General features: G+C 42.6%; 1 protein-coding gene across 1 annotated transcript in view; it reads right to left on the bottom strand.

The window, feature by feature from the left end:
• The window catches only part of LOC138970186 (uncharacterized), a 48,691-nt gene extending 28,536 nt beyond the window's left edge, over positions 1 to 20,155 (bottom strand). Inside the window, exons 1-17 of the mRNA XM_070342680.1 lie at positions 20,112 to 20,155; positions 19,412 to 19,554; positions 18,826 to 18,995; positions 17,758 to 17,918; positions 16,764 to 16,840; positions 15,703 to 15,788; positions 14,112 to 14,487; positions 12,474 to 12,553; positions 7,551 to 7,697; positions 6,655 to 6,757; positions 6,238 to 6,386; positions 5,939 to 6,049; positions 5,103 to 5,169; positions 3,995 to 4,095; positions 872 to 1,030; positions 423 to 545; positions 100 to 198 (exon numbers count right to left, since the gene is read on the bottom strand). Coding sequence (XP_070198781.1) covers positions 100 to 198; positions 423 to 545; positions 872 to 1,030; positions 3,995 to 4,095; positions 5,103 to 5,169; positions 5,939 to 6,049; positions 6,238 to 6,386; positions 6,655 to 6,757; positions 7,551 to 7,697; positions 12,474 to 12,553; positions 14,112 to 14,487; positions 15,703 to 15,788; positions 16,764 to 16,840; positions 17,758 to 17,918; positions 18,826 to 18,995; positions 19,412 to 19,554; positions 20,112 to 20,155 — 2,196 coding nt within the window. The remainder of the gene's footprint in view (positions 1 to 99; positions 199 to 422; positions 546 to 871; positions 1,031 to 3,994; positions 4,096 to 5,102; positions 5,170 to 5,938; positions 6,050 to 6,237; positions 6,387 to 6,654; positions 6,758 to 7,550; positions 7,698 to 12,473; positions 12,554 to 14,111; positions 14,488 to 15,702; positions 15,789 to 16,763; positions 16,841 to 17,757; positions 17,919 to 18,825; positions 18,996 to 19,411; positions 19,555 to 20,111) is intronic.
• Between the last annotated feature and the right edge of the window lie 1,292 nt (positions 20,156 to 21,447).

Below are 21,447 nucleotides of genomic sequence, written 5' to 3'. Positions count from 1 at the left end.
TTTGCTGTTCGTCTTTCATGACGTTCTTTATTTTCAAAACACAATCTAATAAAATAAAATAAAGGATTTTCAAGGCGCAAGATAAAGTCTAGCTCTTACCTCTTCTTTGACACCATAAGTAGACGATGGCATGAAGTTGTTCTCTCCTTCGGGTGGGAAGTCCTCCGCGGATATAAACTTGTAAACACCTGTCATTTTCTGTCATTTGGAAACAAGGAGAACGTTCTTTTTAAATGTTTCAGGACACAGCAACTACACAAATTATGCAAACAGTGTTACACCTGTTTTCTTCTTTTCTGCTTTAATTTTTTTCTTCTGATATTGCTGTTTTTGTTTAATCAATTCTTTCAAGTGAACACCTTTAAAGAACTGATTTTCTCTGATTATTGGTGGTGTTACAAGAGAGGTACTACTGTACTTACAAGAGCAGGAGAGGCATCAACGGAATCAAGCTTGGCATTGCCGACATCACTGATGACGAAGGCAGCATACACTTCATCTTGAAGAAGACGCTCATCAGCCAGGAAACGTAGCTCACCAGTAGTCTGTGATCATACACATGTTATTTAAAAAGTGAATGTGAAAACACATGCACTAATTAACACAGAAAAATGCATATGTGCAGACACATACCATGAAACAAATCTGTCTCCCTCTCCCTCACACACACACACACTGACACACACACACACGCGCATTAGAAATGACCTTTTGCATAAAACAACCACTCTCTCTCCTTCTCTCAAACACACACAGACCCATGCAGACCCTGACACACATAACCTGTAGCACACCACGCTACCACGCCCTATCCTCGACCCCATTCCTCTTCCTCCCCTGTAAACAAAAACAAGGTGAACATTAATTTTACCTGATAAATGGCAGCTCGCTTGGCCATGGGTTCCGTCAAAGGATACTCATCCTTGTGTGTGCCGTAGGTCTGAATGCCAGACGATACTGGTCGTTCCAACTCTGACCCACCACTGGCAAACACAGGGTCCACTGCTTTTGGGCACACTTGCAGCACGAACTGTTAAAAAAAAAGAAGTAAATACAAATAAATAAGTGTAAAACATTCAAAAATCAATCCACCAATCAATCAATCAATCAACCAAAAATCAATCAATAGATCAATCAATCAATCAATCAATCAATCGACCCACCCATCCATCCATCCATCCATCGACCAACCAATCCATCCATCCATCCATCAATGCCTCTTCTGACTGTCGCATCCTTACCATTCCACACACCAAAACCAAAACATACGGACAACGCACTTTTACTTTCTGCGCACCCACACAATGGAATTCTCTCCCCTTTCACATCCGCCACTCTCAGTCACCCCAAGCATTCAAACGAGCACTTAAAACACACCTCTTCAAGAAATACAACCCCTGATTTTGTTTTTCTCAGTCCATCAGTAGGCTACATGTAGTGTATTTGTTGTTTTAGTGATAATGTGATAATGTATATAAACATCAAGGGCTGTTTTCAGAATTGTTGATAACATGTTCTGTTTGATTAAGGGTATTCAGCTGGTATTTCCTTGTTTTCACTACCTATTTTATTCATGTTTTTATTACTTAGTTAGTGGAAGAATTTTGTGTAATGTATGTTTGATGGTGTATGCTTTTAATTAAGCGTTGTTGACTATGAATGTAGATGTAAATGCTTGTATAACTGTGTTTTAATTTTAAATGTGTCAAGCGCAAAGAGCATAATTGTAAAGTTATGATGTTGCGCTATATAAATGCTCATTTATTATTATTATTATTATTATAATCAATCAAAATCAATCAATTAATCTATTAATCAATCTATCAATCAATCAGCAAAAAGTTATCCCATCATGAGCTTGAACTATCACTTTCAAAAACAATGATAGCTTCCAGAGCCAAAAATGTCACTTCATTCCTATCTAATTTTGAAGAAACAAAAAGTTTCTGCCATCAATAGGCAGGAGTTGTAAAGGCAATTTCAGCTATGAAAATTGTGTTTTACCAATTATCCAATGGAAACACAAGAAATAAAACATCAGCTGTTTTGACCCACTGGCAGAAATATCATTTGACTATTATTTGACTAACCATGCACAGGCGGCATTCAATACATCCTGATGCCTGGCAGAACGCGACATCTTGAAAGAGTAATCAGTATTCATGGGTGCCACTTGGTACTTGTCAGGGCCGGACCAAATGAGTTGTAAGGGGGGGGTTCCTCCTTTTTTGGGGGGGCAAATCAGCGAAGTGGCGAAGGCCACAAGGGGGGTCCGGGGGCATGCTCCCCCTGAAAATTTTTGAAAAACAGTTAAAATCTGTGCAATCTGGTGCATTCTGGGCCTTGTTTTGAGGGTTAAGAGCAGCATTGTTTTGGTGCTAAAACTAGTAAAAGTCAAAGCAAGGTACATGCTTTTTCCAGGGGTGGGGTTCCGGAACCCCTGGAACCCCCCCCTGGGTCCGGCCCTGCTTGTTAATAGCAGTTGAATGCGTACCGGCACGGTTGGCCTAGTGGTAAGGCGTCCGCCCCGTGATCGGGAGGTCGTTGGTTCGAACCCCGGCCGGGTCATACCTAAGACTTTAAAATTGGCAATCTAGTGGCTGCTCCGCCTGGCGTCTGGCATTATGGGGTTAGTGCTAGGACTGGTTGGTCCGGTGTCAGAATAATGTGACTGGGTGAGACATGAAGCCTGTGCTGCGACTTCTGTCTTGTGTGTGGCGCACGTTATATGTCAAAGCAGCACCGCCCTGATATGGCCCTTCGTGGTCGGCTGGGCGTTAAACAAAAAACAAAAAGTTGAATGCCTTATTAAAATGTTAAATGTCACTATCACTTATTATCCATTAAGAATTTTTCAAAAGCAGGGTTTTTCTCAACCAAGGCTGTGCTGCAGTGGAACCCCAATTTTAGACTTCCTCCTTTTTACATTTAGTCAAGTTTTGACTAAATGTTTTAACATAGAGGGGGGAATCGAGACGAGGGTCGTGGTGTATGTGTGTCTGTGTGTCTGTGTGTCTGTCTGTGTGTGTGTGTAGAGCCATTCAGACTAAACTACTGGACCGATCTTTATGAAATTTGACATGAGAGTTCCTGGGTATGATATCCTCAGACGTTTTTTTTCATTTTTTTGATAAATGTCTTTCATGACGTCATATCCGGCTTTTCGTGAAAGTTGAGGCGGCACTGTCACGCTCTCATTTTTCAACCAAATTGGTTGAAATTTTGGTCAAGTAATCTCCGACGAAGCCCGGACTTCGGTATTGCATTTCAGCTTGGTGGCTTAAAAATTAATTAATGACTTTGGTCATTAAAAATCTGAAAATTGTAAAAAAATTATTTTTTTTATAAAACGATCCAAATTTACGTTCATCTTATTCTCCATCATTTTCTGATTCCAAAAACATATAAATATGTTATATTTGGATTATAAACAAGCTCTGAAAATTAAAAATATAAAAATTATGATCAAAATTAAATTTTCGAAATCAATTTAAAAACACTTTTATCTTATTCCTTGTCGGTTCCTGATTCCAAAAACATATAGATATGATATGTTTGGATTGAAAACACGCTCAGAAAGTTAAAACGAAGAGAGGTACAGAAAAGCGTGCTATCCTTCTCAGCGCAACTACTACCCCGCTCTTCTTGTCAATTTCACTGCCTTTGCCATGAGCGGTGGACTGACGATGCTACAAGTATACGGTCTTGCTGCGTTGCATTGCGTTCAGTTTCATTCTGTGAGTTCGACAGCTACTTGACTAAATGTTGTATTTTCGCCTTACGCGACTTGTTAAGACCTTGTTTTCTGAGACTTTCTGTTCATATAAACCTCTGTAAAATTACCCCCATTTTAAGACTCCCTCTTTTTTAAGACCCAATTTTCTCAGATTTGGGTAGGTCTTGAAAGGGGGTTATATTGTATATCAAGCAGCATGATATGACAAGTTTGCAAAATGGGCGGTTGAGTCACTAGCACAGCAGCGCCATCTTTGACCTTGTAGAAGAGAGCCTGGGCCAGTGTCCGGCGATACTCTGGGCTGGCCAGCACAGGGTCACTGCTTGGGTTCAGCTCTGCACCCAACATGTCTAGGGCCCCTGAAAGTACAGGCGGTACTCACATCATTTAGGTACACCATGGACACCCCCCCCCCCCTCCCTTTTTAAGACCCCTTCAATGGACCCCTTCGCACAAGGCGGTGAAAATGGATTGGGCATGTCATGCGAAGAGAGCAGGATAGTATCACCTGCAGGACTGCTCTTCACTGGACACCAGAGGGAAAGCGAAAAAGAGGCAGACCCAAGAACACCTGGCGACGAACTATGGAAGGAGAACTGAAGACCTTGAACCAAACGTGGGGTACCATCCAGAGACTGGCCCAGAACAGAGAGGAGTGGAGGTCCTTTGTTACTGCCCCACATCCGAACCGGCATAACGGGCAGTAAGTAGGTAAAAGTAAAGTTAATTGACCCCTTCTCTGGGACGGGGATGTAGCTCAGTCGGTAGCGCGGTGGATTTGTATCCAGTTGGCCGCTGTCAGCGTGAGTTCGTCCCCACGTTCGGCGAGAGATTTATTTCTCAGAGTCAACTTTGTGTGCAGACTCTCCTCGGTGTCCGAACACCCCCGTGTGTACACGCAAGCACAAGACCAAGTGCGCACGAAAAAGATCCTGTAATCCATGTCAGAGTTCGGTGGGTTATAGAAACACGAAAATACCCAGCATGCTTCCTCCGAAAACGGCGTATGGCTGCCTAAATGGCGGGGAAAAAACCGGTCATACACGTAAAAATTCCACTCGTGCAAAAAACACGAGTGTACATGGGAGTTTCAGCCCACGAACGCAGAAGAAGAAGAAGAAGACCCCTTCTCTTTGAAACCTCACTTTTTCCCTTCTTCCGTATTGACCACTTTAAAGACCTTTTTCTCTTTTGAGACCTGATGTTGTGCAGATTATTGTAGAGTCAGGCATCAGTTTTCCTTTGTAGATATGTATAATAAAATGTTCTTATTCTATGTTATTTGATTTTAACCTGAGTTTGACAGTCATCACCTTCTTTCCAACTCGAAGTGTTGAATAACTTTGAAGACACATGCTGCACATACCTTTCAGAACGGCAGCATCTCCCAGTGCTTTTCCACTCAGAAAGCTCTCAGTTTTGGTGGCTCGGTTCTAGAACACATGCAAAACACACAGAAGGTATTACAAAAGACTCAGCTGAACAGCATTGTAATCGAGGACTAAGATTTTTCCGATCTCCCAGGTCAACTTATGTGCAGACTAGTGACTTAACCCCCCTTTGTGTGTACACGCAAGCACAAGAATATTTTGGTGCCTTAATATCAATAACTGATCTAATTAATAAATATAAGTGGAAGTTTTAAAGTTGCAGATGTTTTCTTACTCCACTAACAAAAAGAACTTCTTAACAACCGTCCATGTAACTTTAAGCAATGACTAACCTATGTCTTCACAATTTGTTTACAGTAAAACAAATATCTTTTTCCAACACCCAATAACACATTTTTAACAAGAAAACACACACAAAAACCATATAAAACAAACAAACAAAGCTACAGCCATGGAGGATTTTAAAGCAACTCATTAAATATGTACATGAAATGTTTTCAAATAGAAATGTATCTGCTATAGCACTGTCTCGAAACTAACGCGATAGTCGGACAGAGCTGCGCCCCTGGAACGGCAGGTAGTTCCGGTTTGTGTTTGCAAAATGGAACCGCATGACAATCCGTCCTTCAACTTCTTTACCCGCGTAGTTTGAACAGCAGACACAGTAACGTTTCCCTTCACCACTAATCTTCTTCTCTCGTTCAGCCATTTTGGACGTAAACAAAACAACCGGAACTACCCGCCGACAGCGCCGCGGGCTATGTCAGGGACGGACAACTCTTATCACTTTCGTTTTGAGACAATGCTATACCAGTGTGCTGGTGATGCCCTGAAACACAATCCTCGGGATGGTTGTCACAGTGTAGTTCTTGGTGGCATCCAGCTTAAAGTTGAAACCAGCGGTCACGTAGCCATGGGAATTCTGAAATCAAACAGCAGGCAAAATTAAGTTCTCCAGATTGATTAATGGAGGTACAGTGAAATCCCCCTTTTAAGACCTCCAAAATCTGAGAAATTCAATCAATCAATCAATCAATCCACCAATCAATCAATCCACCAATCCAATTCCATCCATCCATTCAATGACTTTAATCCCAACAGCAATCCTACCTGCAGTCTTTGGCTGACACGGAAAGTGTTGATGTGAGTGACACCATCAGTGAACTTTGGCAGCATCGCCGCAATGATGACCTTGCCTTTCATGTCAAGGTCAAGAAAGTCGGTCAAGTTGTACAGCTGTTCAGAGCTATCTGCCGATCCTGTATAAGAAAAGAAAAGAATGGTAAAGAAATGTTTTTAAAATATATAAAATGTTAGTGAAAATTGTGCTCACAGTCAGACGAAGCAAAGCAATGTTAAAAACATTACAGTACACTCTTTCTTCTTTAAAATCATGAACTCGGTCCTTTTGGACGTTTTAAGTTCAGTTTCAAAAATTAAACACACACACATGCACACACACACACACACACACAAACAAACATGCATAGAAAAAAAGCAGAAGACTTTAGAGACAAGCTGTCTGACCTATTAGTAGCATTGCGTCAACAGTTTCCATCAGAGTAAAGATGTCTGACACAAAGTCTGGGTGTTTGTGTTTCAGCATCAAGCTTCCTGCCCAGCTGGCAATCTGCAAGAAGTTGTTGTTTCAGTTTTCTATAATTAACAAGGGATGCGCACCCCCGCCCCCCCCCCAACACACACAACCATATACAAAAGTCTGCTTGTGCATAAAAATACACACTTTTAATAAGCTAACCTGCATTAGTTCTTCATTATTAATTCTTTGGTGTACATGTACTGATAACATCTTTATATTCATTTTACCGAAATGGACATACTTGAGCAAGAAATTGAGTTATGTCACTTGTTCAAACCTCCACTGACCTAATGATTTAATAAAAATGTAGCTGATCATTCATGTAAAAAAAAAAACTGTGGTAGAAATTTACAGCAGATGTGCCCTAAAATGAAATAAATCCTGGAAAAGATCTAAATGCTACAGTATTCATGTAATACGAGTGCCTCTCCTATCCATAAAACACCCCTGAGTGTCGCTCTTGTAGTACAGTCAAACCTGCCATGGCGACCATCTTTCGTTAACGACCACCTGCACACAACGACCACCCAAAAGGATCCCCAATAAGTGTTTTTTTCTCTAAATGAATGTCACATTTTCATAGTGTTCACCTGTCTGTAATGACCACTGGTCTCATATGGGAGGTTGTTATCAACAGGTTCCACTGTATACCTCAGGCCTGGGAATGAGTCAAAGTGGTTTGGGAGTACTGACGGGAACATTTTGCGTTTTAAGCATTTTTAAGGTCACACCGAGGCTCTTTTCTTACACAATTAGAAAAGGACTTCGTCGTATTTACGACGAAAGGCGTATCATTTTCCCAGGCCTGATACCTATAACTTACATTTCTGACGGTGTGTGTTGCCACTTGCTTCATGTGCCGAGCAAAAGCGGTGAAGTACGGGAGATCAGTGTTGTCTGCGTTACTCTCGAAAAACTCCAGCATGTTAGTGAGAGTAACATTCGACCCCAAACAAACCACGTCTGATATCTGCAAAACAAATTCAACTAAGTTGAAAAACACTTGGAAACTTGTCTTTGTCTTGTCTTTCCATTACTGCCCACAATCAACAGTAGTGATTATTTCGGCACTTGATGGGATGTTGCGCAAGTCCAGTAAAGCAGCGTTTCCAGCATCCAAAAGTCCATTAAAGTTCACAGGTTGGGGAGTATGGGGGGGGAGGGGACATGAGTCACAGTGGCTGCTGGTTTAGTGCGAGGCGCGCGACACAAAGGCGTCGACAGTGCGGGCCTCGACGACAGCTGCTGGTAGAGAGTTCCAGTCCTTCACTGTGCTGGGTAGAAAAGCGGCACTCCGATACTGAGTGCGGCAGGTGATGAGGCCGAACTGCTGGCAATGGCCTCTTCGCTGGCGTGGTGGTAAGGGAGCCAGCTTCGACTTGATGCCCGGACAGTGGACGATGCTGTTCTTGATCTTATAGAGCATCGAGAGGCGGGCAAGCTTCCTGCGCTCCTCCAGAGACTGCCACCCAAGGGAGTCCAGCATCCGGCTGACACTTGACGTGTTCTGGTAGCGGTTGCAGACGAATCGGGCAGCTCGTCTCTGGACGGCCTCAAGCTTGTCGATGTTCTTCTGGGTGTGCGGGTCCCATACTGACGAGGCGTACTCCAGGATAGGCCTGACAAAGGCCTTGTACGCCTGCTCTTTCACGGATCTTGATGAGATCTTCAGATTGCGCCGCAGGAACTCTACACTTAAATATCTAACCCCCTTTTTAAGACCCCCAACAAAAAGGAGGGAGTCGTAAAATGGGGGTGAGTTTACAGAGGTTATGAACAGAAAATCTGAGAAAATAGGGTCTTAAAATGGAGGGGGTCTCAAAAGCGAGCGAGTCTTAAAATGAAGGGGTCTTAATAGGGGGTTTCCACTGTAATAAGATAGACCTGACAAACGTACTTTCTTTATTTGGTGTTTTACGTCGTTTTCAACCACAAAGGTTATATCGCGACGGGGGAAGGGGGAAGATGGGATAGAGCCACTTGTCAATTGTTTCTTGTTCACAAAAGCACTAATCAAAAATTTGCTCCGGGGGCTTGCAACGTAGTACAATATATTACCTTACTGGGAGACTGCAAGTTTCCAGTACAAAGGACTTAACATTTCTTACATACTGCTTGACTAAAATCTTTACAAAAATTGACTATATTCTATACAAGAAACACTTAACAAGGGTAAAAGGAGAAACAGAATCCGTTAGTCGCCTCTTACGACATGCTGGGGAGCATCGGGTAAATTCTTTCTCGTCCCAACCAATATGGGACTCCCCCTAGCCCGCGGGGGGATGACAAACGTACATGCAGGGTGTTGCTGATTAAAGTTGAAACAAAAACGCATACATTTAAGATTCAACCCATCCAAGCCTGGGAGAAACTGATTCTGAATTCTCAACATTGTGTTCCCTATTTATTTGTAACACGTTTAATGCATGATCACATCCTCGTGGCATAAAGGTTTTCTCTCATGTATACTTTCTTCTCCAAGTCTGAGTTACCCATTCAACTCATTGACAAAGGGATACAAAATTTGAGAATACTTTCATTAGCAAATAAATTTAAAGACTTTTGTTCCGGTGTCTGTCTATTTGTATATTTCTTTTGATGCTGCTTGGGGCTATGTAAGTAATCAACCCTTTAATGGAATACAATACCAATACATGCACAGCCGGGCTGTAACCTTAGAGGCTCCGCTCACATATATAACTTCAGCAGGACCCACGACGCACTGCAGATTATCCCAGCCCGCTACACGTTGCATGAAAGGAAAACAGGCCAAGTACTCGTCATAATCCCTATCGCGGCATAAATAATAGGCTGTGCGTCGTCTGTGCCGCTGACACTGCGCATGTATATTCTGCCCATTACGAGTACCGTACTTTCCGGGTCATAAGGCGCGACTTTTTTCCTCGAGTTTGACCCCTGCGTCTTGTATAACGAAGCGCCTAATCCGTGTATGAAATACGAAAAAAATCAAAGAGACCGCCTGAGTACCAGTCAAACAACTTGTGATAATGCATGTTTCAGCTACTAGGTACTACCCTGGCCAAGTTTTCTCTCAAGACATCAAAGAGACCGCCCCATAGGTTAAACTCGGTCACTGACCCCGGTGCAGGAAGTGTTTCCTCTCTCAGATCTATGACAGGGGAACCACCTCTCATAGCAAAAACTGGGTCATTGACCCCTGGGAAGAAGGTCAGTGTCTAAACAAGGCAACCCAGCTATCACAATGGACCTGCCTTTGATCTCCCCGCACACACAGAGAACACATATTTCCACTCTGTATTCTTCCTTTGATGTGCGGCTTATTTTCATTCTTGGACCGTTTGTTACCGTATACTTTTTTAATTTTGGTGCGCCCTATCGGCCCCCTGGCCTGCGCCCAATGGGTGACTGGATTTTGTTTAAAAAGAAGGGGGTGCGCCTTATGCGCTGTAGCGCCTTGTAACCCGGAAAATACGGTATTTTGCTGATATGACTCGGTCACTCATAACTCATAACATTTTATTGATCCAACAAAGGAAATTAAATTGGTCATCAGCACATATAGGTCATTAATTAATAATTATAAAAGTCATCATCAGTTATCACAGGTATCACAGTAGATTAGCCATCAGGTAGTTAGACTCAATTGGGCAAAATATAGTGTCAACACCATCAACTGTGCTAGAGCTCATTATCACAGCACTAGTTATGATCAAAGGTCAAACAGTCATCAAATCATATTAAATCTATCACTAAGAGGTACATTTAAAAGGCATCACTGATAGTCTGTGGCCAGGACAATGGCTCGGTTGCTGTTAAAATATCTCACAGCTGCAGGAAGAAAAGAACGCCGAAAACGCTCCGTTCGACACCTAGGCATGAGAAACCGAGCGTTCCGTGTGATGCGGAGATCCATCAGTGCGTCGTGGAGGGGATGCCCTAGGTCGAACAGAATAGCTCTGGACTTACTGGCAAGCCTTCTTTCGACAAGGACTTCAAGGGTGTCAAGGCTCTGGCCTACAGTAGAACTCGCTTTCTTTATCAGCCTGTTCAGCCTGCCAGTGTCCCTTGCAGTGGCATTCCCTCCCCAACACACTGATGCAAACACCATCACACTGCACACCATACTCTGATAAAACATGTACAGCATCTTGTTACACACATGAAACGATCTCAGCTTGCGCAGCAAAAACAATCTTGACTGCGTCTTCTTAAAAACAGCATCAACATGATTAAGCCAGCTACACCTAAATACTTGTACTCGCTGACTATCTCAATCGCATCACCTTTGATGACTACAGGATGGACAGTGTCTTTCTTTTTGCGAAAATCAAAAATCATTTCCTTCGTCTTGCTTCGTCACAGAGGCAAACTTTACTTTTTTTTCTAATAATAACAACACTTTATTTTCCATTAGAATGCAACATTAAATTGGAAACATTTCTACTTTCTTCTTTGTAAAAGCATTTCTCAAAACATACTGCAGCTAGAATCACTAATGTCAACTGTGCTGGAGACTACATTAAGTAGTAAATTATGCTTGTTTTTTTCGCCTTCCCTGCTCTCACAAGGATTGTAAGAGCGCCAAAGAAATAAAATACATCTAAGCGATGTTTTGCATTGGTAATTAAGGAGATAAATAAGTAAAATTCGAATATATTGCTTTGGGGACATTGATGTGAAAAGGTCACACAGAATTACATGCCATATACAATAAAAGCTAAAGTAAGAAAATCTAGTTTTTACCCTCTTAATCATTCTTACAGGACAAAAGTTAGAGATCAAATATTGTCTTATCTTGATAATATTGCTCCTTTCGTTTTTTGACTGTAAAGATTGCATGCCTACAACCGTACATAACCGAGTTCCCTCCCTTAGACAACAAATATTTTCGGTGATCTTGGTAAGAGTTTCCTCCCTTCACAAACAAAAGCTCCTAATCGATGAATGTGTTTGACAGTTTTAGCCCCCTCTATTAAGGCAGTCATACTCTGCTTTCTAATGGTAATTCATTTTCTGATAAGTTGATAAACTCACAAACTTCACTGTTATCTGCTGATTAAAAACAATCTCTCACTATTCAGTATGAGTGACTGACCCTATATACACATCACACGATTGCAAACTTTATTCTAGATATTCTTTGTCATTTCCTAAGGAGACATACACAAGAGATAACAGAACTTTTACGTGACACCATTATTTGTGTTTATGAGGTTCATGTATTCTGAAATTTTGCTTTGCTTTTGATGCCAGAGAATTTCTTTTGGATGGGAGGGTCATGGAGAGATAACTTGGTCGCTTCACTCTTCTTCTTCTTCTTCTGCGTTGAAACTCCCACATACACTCGTGTTTTTGCACGAGTGAATTTTTAAGTGTATGACCGTTTTTACCCCGCCATTCTGGCAGCATACGCCGATTTCCGGGGAAGCATGCTGGGTATTTTCGTGCTTCTATAACCCACCGAACTCTGACATGGATTACAGGATCTTTTACGTGCGCACTTGGTCTTGTGCTTGCGTGTACACATGAAGGGGAATAAGGCACTGGCAGGTCTGCACATAAGTTGACCTGGGAGATTGGAAAAATCTCCACCCTTAACCCACCAGGCCGCCGCGGCCGGGATTCGAACTCACGACCTTCTGATGTCTTACCACCACACAACTGCGCCCGTCGTTTGTTCACTCAATATTGTATCTCATTAAAAGACAAAATCAACAATCAAATTAAGAAAACTATAGAAGTGTTGGTGAGCGTGACAATTTACCTCAGTTTTGTAGAACACACCGATCCCTCTTAAGTCAATGAGGACATCATACATCCACGGTCCTATGTCTTTGTAGACACCTAAAACACACACAAAAAAGGCAAAAATACCAAAAATTGCCTGAACATTTTCCTTGCTGACAAACTCTGCTGAAAAGAATTTTAATTGTTGTAATTTTTTAAAAGCAGGCCTGAATAGCGAACAGAAACAATGAACTGGTGAGTAAAAACGTAAATCTGCTTGCCAAATGCGAGTGAAGGCCAGGACTGTATGTACGTTGGCTATAGTAACATTTCAGAGGCACTTGCCAAAGGCTAGTGAAGCATATGTGAGACTTTCAGGGCTGAAAAGCACATATAATTCTTCCTGTAAAAACGATTCAGCTCACCATTTCCATGGCAACTAGTATTTACATATAATAAGGCAATCCGTAAACTTGGACAGATAACAACAATCAACAACCTGGGTGCTTTATGTGTAATGAATATTACGCCTTATGGACATTATATATGATTGAAAATTGTAAAATCAATCCATTAAAAATTCCCACTCTACACAGCACGTACCTAGGCTGTTGATTTTTAGAATGTGTCAATGTGGAGTGACAGTCGGGGCGGGGATGTAGCTCAGTCGGTAGCGCGCTGGATTTGTATCCAGTTGGCCGCTGTCAGCGTGAGTTCGTCCCCACGTTCGGCGAGAGATTTATTTCTCAGAGTCAACTTTGTGTGCAGACTCTCCTCGGTGTCCGAACACCCCCGTGTGTACACGCAAGCACAAGACCAAGTGCGCACGAAAAAGATCCTGTAATCCATGTCCGAGTTCGGTGGGTTATAGAAACACGAAAATACCCAGCATGCTTCCTCCGAAAATGGCGTATGGCTGCCTAAATGGCGGGGTAAAAAACGGTCATACACGTAAAATTCCACTCGTGCAAAAAAAAAACATGAGTGTACGTGGGAGTTTCAGCCCACGAACGCAGAAGAAGAAGAAGAAGAAGGAGCGACAGTCTTACCATATACATAAAAGCCTGGTCAGATATAAGATGATGAGCTGAATCGTTTACACAATAAGGAATGTGCCAAAATAAATAAAATAAAAGTTCTGTTCTTACCAAACCCTGAGTTCCCAAACACGAGACGATAGTTGTTGTCCCTGTGCTTGCTGAGCAGATCGTAGAGATCTGTCGTGCTGTGTGGTTTGAACCAAAGTATAGGGATAGCCTTATCACATATAAAAGCGTGGTCAGATATGTTCATGTTCATGTTCATGTTCATTACTTTATTGTCCCATCGCTGGGAAATTCGGGTCGCTTCCTCCCAGTGGAAAGCTAGCAGCAACGGAGTCGCGCTACCCAGGTGTCTGCGTGTTTATGTGTATTCAGCCACCTGCACTTATGGCAGAATAACCAAGGTCTTTTACGTGCGATAGTAGTGACACGGGGGTGGAACATGGATACCGTCTCTGAGTCTGCACATAAAGTTGACCCGTGTCCGTCCCGGCCCGAATTCGAACCTGCGACCTTCCGATCACAAGTCCAGTGCTCTACCAACTGAGCTACCGGGATGGTGAGCTGAATCGCTTACACGGGAAGAACTGTACATGTACTATTAAAACTCTTATAAAAGAATCTTTTCTTACCAAACCCTGAGTTGCCAAACATGAGACGATAGTTGCTGTCACGGTGCTTGAGGAGCAGATCGTACAGATCTGTCGTGCCGGTTGGTTTAAACCACTGAGCTCTAGCGGACACGATGTGCAGTGGTGCGGAACCGTCACAGCCAGGATGACTGTTGGCAGACCCATTATGTTGTGAGGCGTCCGTAGCGTGGCACTCCCCTGAACAGGGCTGGCCACTGTTGGCAGACCCTTTATGTTGTGAGGCGTCCGTAGCGTGGCACTCCCCTGAACAGGGCTGGCCACTGTTGGCAGACCCTTTATGTTGTGAGATGTCCGTAGCGTGGCACTCCCCTGAACAGGGCTGTCCGCTCTTGTGACAAAGTTTCTTGTCCAAGTCCTGATAACATAAATCATCAAACTTAACTCTTATAACTCTCACATTCATTTGTTGCACAGTCATGTCGCCTTTATTTAGAACACCCTTTACTTCTTAGATCTGAATAACTGATAATTAGTTAGTATGGTTTGTACAAGACTGTATCTGCAACAGATTCATAAGCAACACACAGGGTTCGTACAGGTCATGGAAAACCTGGAAAGTCATGGAATTTGATTTTTTATTTCCAGGCCTGGAAAGTCATGGAATTTCAATTCAAGCCATGGAAAGTCATGGAATTTAACAAAAATAAGAAAGAAAAAAAAAATAACCTTTAGCACGCCAGCGGTGATTTTCGTTTTGCATCGATGAAGTACTTTAGCGCTTCGACAAGCAAGATGGAGGATGATGAGTTTGAAACTTTCTATCGAGTTGTTTCTTGACAACAAAAAGTATGCGGAATTGGAACGAATTACCCAGGAAGATCTTCGCAATGAACTGTGTATCGCGGTGAAAAAAATGACAGTTCGTCAAGTCACAGTGACGGTTACGAAACGGAATTTACGAAAGTGCAGATGGATACAAACAGTGGCTGGTCCAGTTTAGTGAAATGACAGGACCAGCAAACATTACCGATAATCTGACTGCGTAGCAAATGCTTGACTTGCTTGTCGAAGAGTGACTGCGTAGAAACTGGAGACTCAAATTCAGTGCAAAGCAAGCCAGTGTCAAAACTGGCAGTGACAAGACGTAAAAAGTTTGCGTGTTCGAAAATGGCGACCTGTGGATCTAGTCATGGAAAATGTTATTGAGGCTCATGGAAAGTCATGGAAAAGTCATGGAATTTTGTTTCTAAAAACCAGCGGGGACCTTGAACACAGAAAACGCATGAGCTAAGAGAATTGTTTTTGTCTGGTCTGAAGCAGACAGGCAGTCATATTGCCTAAAATATGTGATAAAGATTTTACTGACAAGCCAAAATAAAAAAATAAATACTGTACAGTGGAACGAACCTCCCTTCAAAGACCCTATCTTGTTTTGTATTGCATTGAATTGTATTGAAAAGGGGGTTCCACTGTAATTATGTCCAAATGGTAGGATAGTCTTAATTAACGTATGTAAACAAATTGAGCTATGGTGTTTTATGTATATAAGATGGTCTTCAGGGGAAAAAATGAACCTTTCAATCGTCATTTATCTGTTCCTTAAACTGACATAAAATCAACATAACCATACCTCTATGTCAACAGGTCCACCAGGCAAGCGTGCAGGATCAGCGTCCACACAGAACGACTTCATGGCATCCAGAATTGACCGGTAGCCTAAAGAAATTAAAAGAATCAATCCATATAAAATAAAATAGCGACAGTACGTGGAAACCTCCTTTATAAGACCGCAAACTGAAAAAAGCAGGTCTTAGAATGGAGGTGCATGTTCAGAGGTTATGAACAGGAAGTCTGAAATAGCAAGGTCTTAAAATGGGGGATGGTTTAAATGGTATATGAGGGGGGGGGTTCTGAGTTTGGGGGTTCCACCGACGGGCGAAGTGGCGCAGTGGTAAGACGTCAGCCTCCTAATCGGGAGGTCGTGAGTTTGAATCCCGGTCGCTGCCGCCTGGTGGGTTAAGAGTGGAGATTTTTCTGATCTCCCAGGTCAACTTATGTGCAGACCTGCTAGTGACTTAACCCCCTTTGTGTGTACACGCAAGCACAAGACCAAGTGCGCACAGAAAAGATCCTGTAATCCATGTCGGAGTTCGGTGGGTTATGGAAACACGAAAATACCCAGCATGCCTACCCAACGACAGCGGAGTGAAGCTGACTATACTCTCAGAGTATAGTGTGGGGAACCCAAATGGGCAAACAAGCTCACACGTAACCAGAATTTCTGGAACGCTGAAGAAGAAGGGGGTCTTTCTTTCTTTCTTTATTTGGTGTTTAACGTCGTTTTCAACCATTCAAGGTTATATCGTGACGGGGCAAGGGGGGAGATGGGATAGGGGAAAGGGGGGAGATGGGATAGAGCCACTTGTTAATTGTTTCTTGTTCACAAATAGCACTAATCAAAAAATTGCTCCAGGGGCTTGCAACGTAGTACAATATATTACCTTATTGGGAGAATGCAAGTTTCCAGTACAAAGGACTTAACATTTCTTACATACTGCTTGACTAAAAGAATGGTAAATGGAGGCAGACATTGTAATGTCACCTAAAGCAAAAGCAATCTGGTACAGTATAGCAGATGAAATGGCAAAGTCAATCTATCTGTAACATTTGTATCACAACAATTATTCTCACCTGTGCAACGGCAGATAGTCGTGTCAAAGTTGTCCTCGACTTCTTTCATGGTAGGTGTGGCTTTCTCCTTCAGCAGCCTGAAACAGATCCGATGGACATACGTAATAAATTAGGTTTCAATCATTGCAATACATGCAGCTTGAAAAAAGAGGAAAACATTCTACATTGGTGCCTGCAGATAAAAAACACATTTTTGGGACCCATGAAAACAAGAAATTCCTTCGAGGTAGGAAAAACACCCCCGTTGGTCAAAGGGAAATAACCATTCTCACTGCCACCAACTGAGAAGGTTATTTCCCTTTGACCATTAATATGTCACTCTATAAGTCCTTGTAGAATCTTAATCCACCAATAACTCCCTAACCGTGTGTTTGACTGGTCCCAATTTTTGTAAGGACCGTCTCAGGAATGTATAGAACCTGTTCACCAAGTTTGGTGACGATCGGTCCGTTCATTCTTGAGATCTATATGCGAACACAAACACACAAACACATCGAGCGAAACCTATACACACCCCTATACCGGGGGTGTAAAAATGGTGTTCCTACATTGCAGGTGGATTTTCATGACAAGTATATTTTGGTCAAGATAATAGACAAAGGGACAACAGAAGCTAGGTGTGCTTTATTAGGAGGTTTCCTCTCATTGGAGTGGCCTAACATTGTAGGCACTACTGTACTTTAGATTCACAACTGAAGCTGTTACAATTCTCAAGCAAAATGATGAAGTAAACTGACTAGCTCAACAGTCAAAACTTGTATTAGTTAAAAATGAATATTTTTTCTTTCCCCAACTGATGAAAATGGAGAGACTTACCACAGACTGACAAAAACCAAACCTGACAGACTGATCAAGAGGTGGATAAGCAGAAAAAATTCAAAATGCCATGACAAGATGACATATAAGAAGCCTGATGAATTCTTCAAAAGATGGGACATACAGTGTACTGTTGACACAGACCACGCAATTAAAAAGACAGCACCGCTTCACTCACCCATACATATTCATGACCTGGGCGGGGCTACAGAAGCCGCACTGTGAGCCGTTGTAGGTGGCCAGTCGCTCCTGAATGGGGTGTAGACCCGACCGTGTGTTGCCCAGCCCCTCAATGGTGGTCATCTCCCAACCGTCACACATGTACAGCTGCACCAAGCACTGAAACAACACCAAACATGGAAATCATTACAGTGGAACCCCCCTTTTAAGACCTCCCAAAATCTGAGAAAATCAGGTCCTAAAAAGGGGGAGTCTTAAAATGGAGGTAAATTTACAGAGGTTTATATGAACAGAAAGTCTGGTCTTGAAAGGGGGGAGTTCTTAAATTGGGGGGTCTTTAAAGTGGGGAGTTCTTAAATTGGGGGGTCTTGAAAGGGGGGAGTTCTTAAATTGGGGGGTCTTTAAAGTGGGGAGTTCTTAAATTGGGGGGTCTTGAAAGGGGGGAGTTCTTAAATTGGGGGGTCGTAAAAGAGGGGTTTCACTGTATTATTAAGTGAGTGAAACAACACCAAACATGGAAACCATTATTAAATGAGGCACAACGCAAATTACAGGATCAAATAACAATAAGGATGCAACTTTTGTAAGCACTCCAAATAGAGAAAACAGTCTCCTGGCACCTACGAGAATAAGAAGGATTACGGTGAACCAGTGTGTTTGGAGCTTGCTTTCCTCTAAGTCTAAGGCTGCCCTTAATTAAGCCCAAAGTTAACTTGGCAAAGACTTCGCAAACCCTTTTTTTAATTAAACAATTCAGTGCCAAAGCTTCATGCAGCGAGTAGACTTTGTAAAGTTGACGTGCGTGCGTGCATGCATGTGTGCACATAGTGTGGTGTGTGTTTGAATGTCTGCATGTACACAAGTGGTAGTATGATGACTGTGTGTGTTTGTTTGGTCGAGTGTCTGCTTATTGTCCAAATAAACCTAAATACTTGAAAGATCTTGCTTTCACATTTAAAAAGTAAATCTAAGATGTTCTGTTATTCCTGCAGCCCTACATGCCAACCGGCATAACGGGCAGTAAGCAAGTTCTACGTTATTCCAAACTGAAGTTGAGCTCACTGACCGAGTTGACCGTGTACACTGCGTATGTCTCTGTCAGTGGATTGTACAGCTTTGCAGTGACCAGGCAGACGCCACATCCTCCCTCAACGCACATCTGCTTGGTGCCACGTGAAACTCCTGAACTGCGCAGGTATTCGTTCAGCGATGTGGCCGGATCATACTCATTGCCAACTGGATATGAAAGAGAAATAAATAAACTAAGAAAACTGAAAAGCAAAATCAGCATATGCATGTGCTTTTCAAGAAAATATAACTTCACACAAGCCAGTGGCAAATGGATGTTCTTATTTATTAAGTAACAACTGCTACAGGAAAATGTCTTAGGGAATATAAACACACCCACACACACGCATACAATGCACACACTGCTATAGCACACACACACACACACACACACACAGTGACAAGCACTCTCATTTTGTAATACATATACAGACTTTGAGCGATTTGCTTTAGTTGACATGTATACTAATCAGAATTTTTGTGCGGATTGATAAAATGCATATGATATATATTATACGACACATAAAAATTGCATAATATTCGCACCAAAATGTGTGCAATGAGCAAGCCCCTGGTGAACACACCTGTGTAGTTTGTGCCATTAACAGAAAAGGTGACAGAACCACTGGCTGGTTGTTTGGCACTGAACTTGAAGAAAAAGCCACAGTTCTGGCAGTCAGCAGCATACACTCCATTTTTCAGCGTGCCCCCTTCTGCTGGTAGGTGGCTGCATGAATTAAAGCAAAGAAAAGTTTAAATAGACCCTATCGGTATTCCAAGCTCTCGTAATCTCTCGCAAGCTTCAGAGCATAGCAAAGCATGCGGTATGTACAGCGATCTCGTGCGAGCTGCACAAGCGAAGGTTCGAAGTTCTCGCGATGTTCAAAGCGTGTCTCGCGAGAGCTGCTCAGATACCGAAAAGGTCTATTGAATTGGAGCTTGATGGACTAGTAGTGTAGTTATAATAATATATTGAATGAAAAATGAAATAATAAATTAATTTTTTAAAAAGCTTTTCTGGTAGCATAGGTCCGACGAGCAAACTGCAATACGAGTTTAAATTGAGAGAAGACACTAAATGTATATGCTCTATGTTTATTTTAGCAATCAAGGTTACGTAAAAGTATTCGCACTGACATTCTGAGTCATTCATTAACCCGACCTGTTCAGTGTTCTGTTCAAGAAGTATCGAGGCTTAATTCTAACTAGTATCAAGTTTACCCCCCCCCCCCCCTGTCCCTCTCACTTTATTCCCTCCAAATCTAGTGGATAAGTAAGACTTGCCTAGCGGAGCATACAGGGCACGCAACAACAGGTTTGCCGTCCATTTTGACTTTCGGTTCGGACATCAGCCAGCAAAGCCGTGCACCTCCGAAAACACAGAGCCACTGAAAAGCGAAGTCATCGACACACGTGCAAGAGTGCGCTAGTACTCTCGCTTAACACTGTCATGTGATGAAACACAAAAGAAGCTGTGTCACAACGCCTAGTTGCACAACTTAATTTGAAAACCGTTGGGCCGAAACAAATACCGCCGCTAATCCAGTTCCTGGCTGCAGTGCGCTGTTTTGTTTTTGTACAGCCTTGACCTTGTTCATTTCGAGCATTTCGCGCGAGAGTCAAAGTTAGTGCCTTGTAAATGTGTGGAGTTTTCCACGGTTCCCAAAAGGGGCCGTTCTCGTTGACTTTATGTAGAGAAAAAAACAAGAAACTGAAGTATGTATGCGTCTAAAATGCCCCAGGGTGTGTCAGGTTGCTTTAGATGAATGCTTTTATTTTGTTAGGGCAGAGATTGGGCAAGTCACGGGGTGCAATTTTTCATGGGGTCACAACTACTTGTTCTGGAATCGATGGTTCTTCATTGCGCACTGTCCTTTCCTTGCTCAGGGTCGACTGCTTTGTTGAGGTCATTGTCTAATCAGGATAAAAGAACAACCACAAGTAAGGATTTTGACAAGTGCACAGTCCATGTTTTATTGTGGTAATCTTGAACTTTAGTGTGTTAAATTCATAACTCAGAATCACAGGGACTCGTCGCGACTCAGTGAGGTGGGCGGGGCCTATGTCTTGGATGTCACTCAAGTTGTGATGGACGGTCGTCTTTTCTTTTGATTGCTGAGAAATGTGGGTCGTTCCCTCCCATTAAAAAGCTAACAGCAACAAATGTCACAGTGTGTGTGTGTGTCTGTCTGTGTGTGTTTGTGTGTGTGAGTGTGTGTGTGTGTGTGTGTGAGTGTGTGCGTGCGTGTATTTGCGTGTAACACGATCTTGGGTAAGACTGGCTTTAAAACACTCCCAGAAACTAAGTGCCGCAGCAAAAACGCCGCGTACAGCCACGAACAGCGCTACACTGACTCACATGTTAGACTGACACACACAAGCTGAAATCCATGCGTGCGTGCCGCGTGAGGGCATGTGTGTGTGCGTGTGTGTGTGTCACGGTGTGAGCGCGCGCGTGCACGCGAGTGAACGCGTGTGTGTGTGTGTGTGTGTGCACCAAGCTAAAATACAAATCCCATAGTCCGGACTAAGTCAAAGATCACGTAACGAACATTGCAAACAAATTGACGAAAAACAGTAGCTGTTAGAGTGCCGCCTCAACTTTTGCAAACGGTCAATA

This window comes from Littorina saxatilis, linkage group LG7, assembly GCF_037325665.1.
Source record: "Littorina saxatilis isolate snail1 linkage group LG7, US_GU_Lsax_2.0, whole genome shotgun sequence".
Taxonomy (NCBI): Eukaryota; Metazoa; Mollusca; class Gastropoda; order Littorinimorpha; family Littorinidae; genus Littorina; species Littorina saxatilis.
This window is presented reverse-complemented; position numbering and strand designations above follow the sequence as displayed.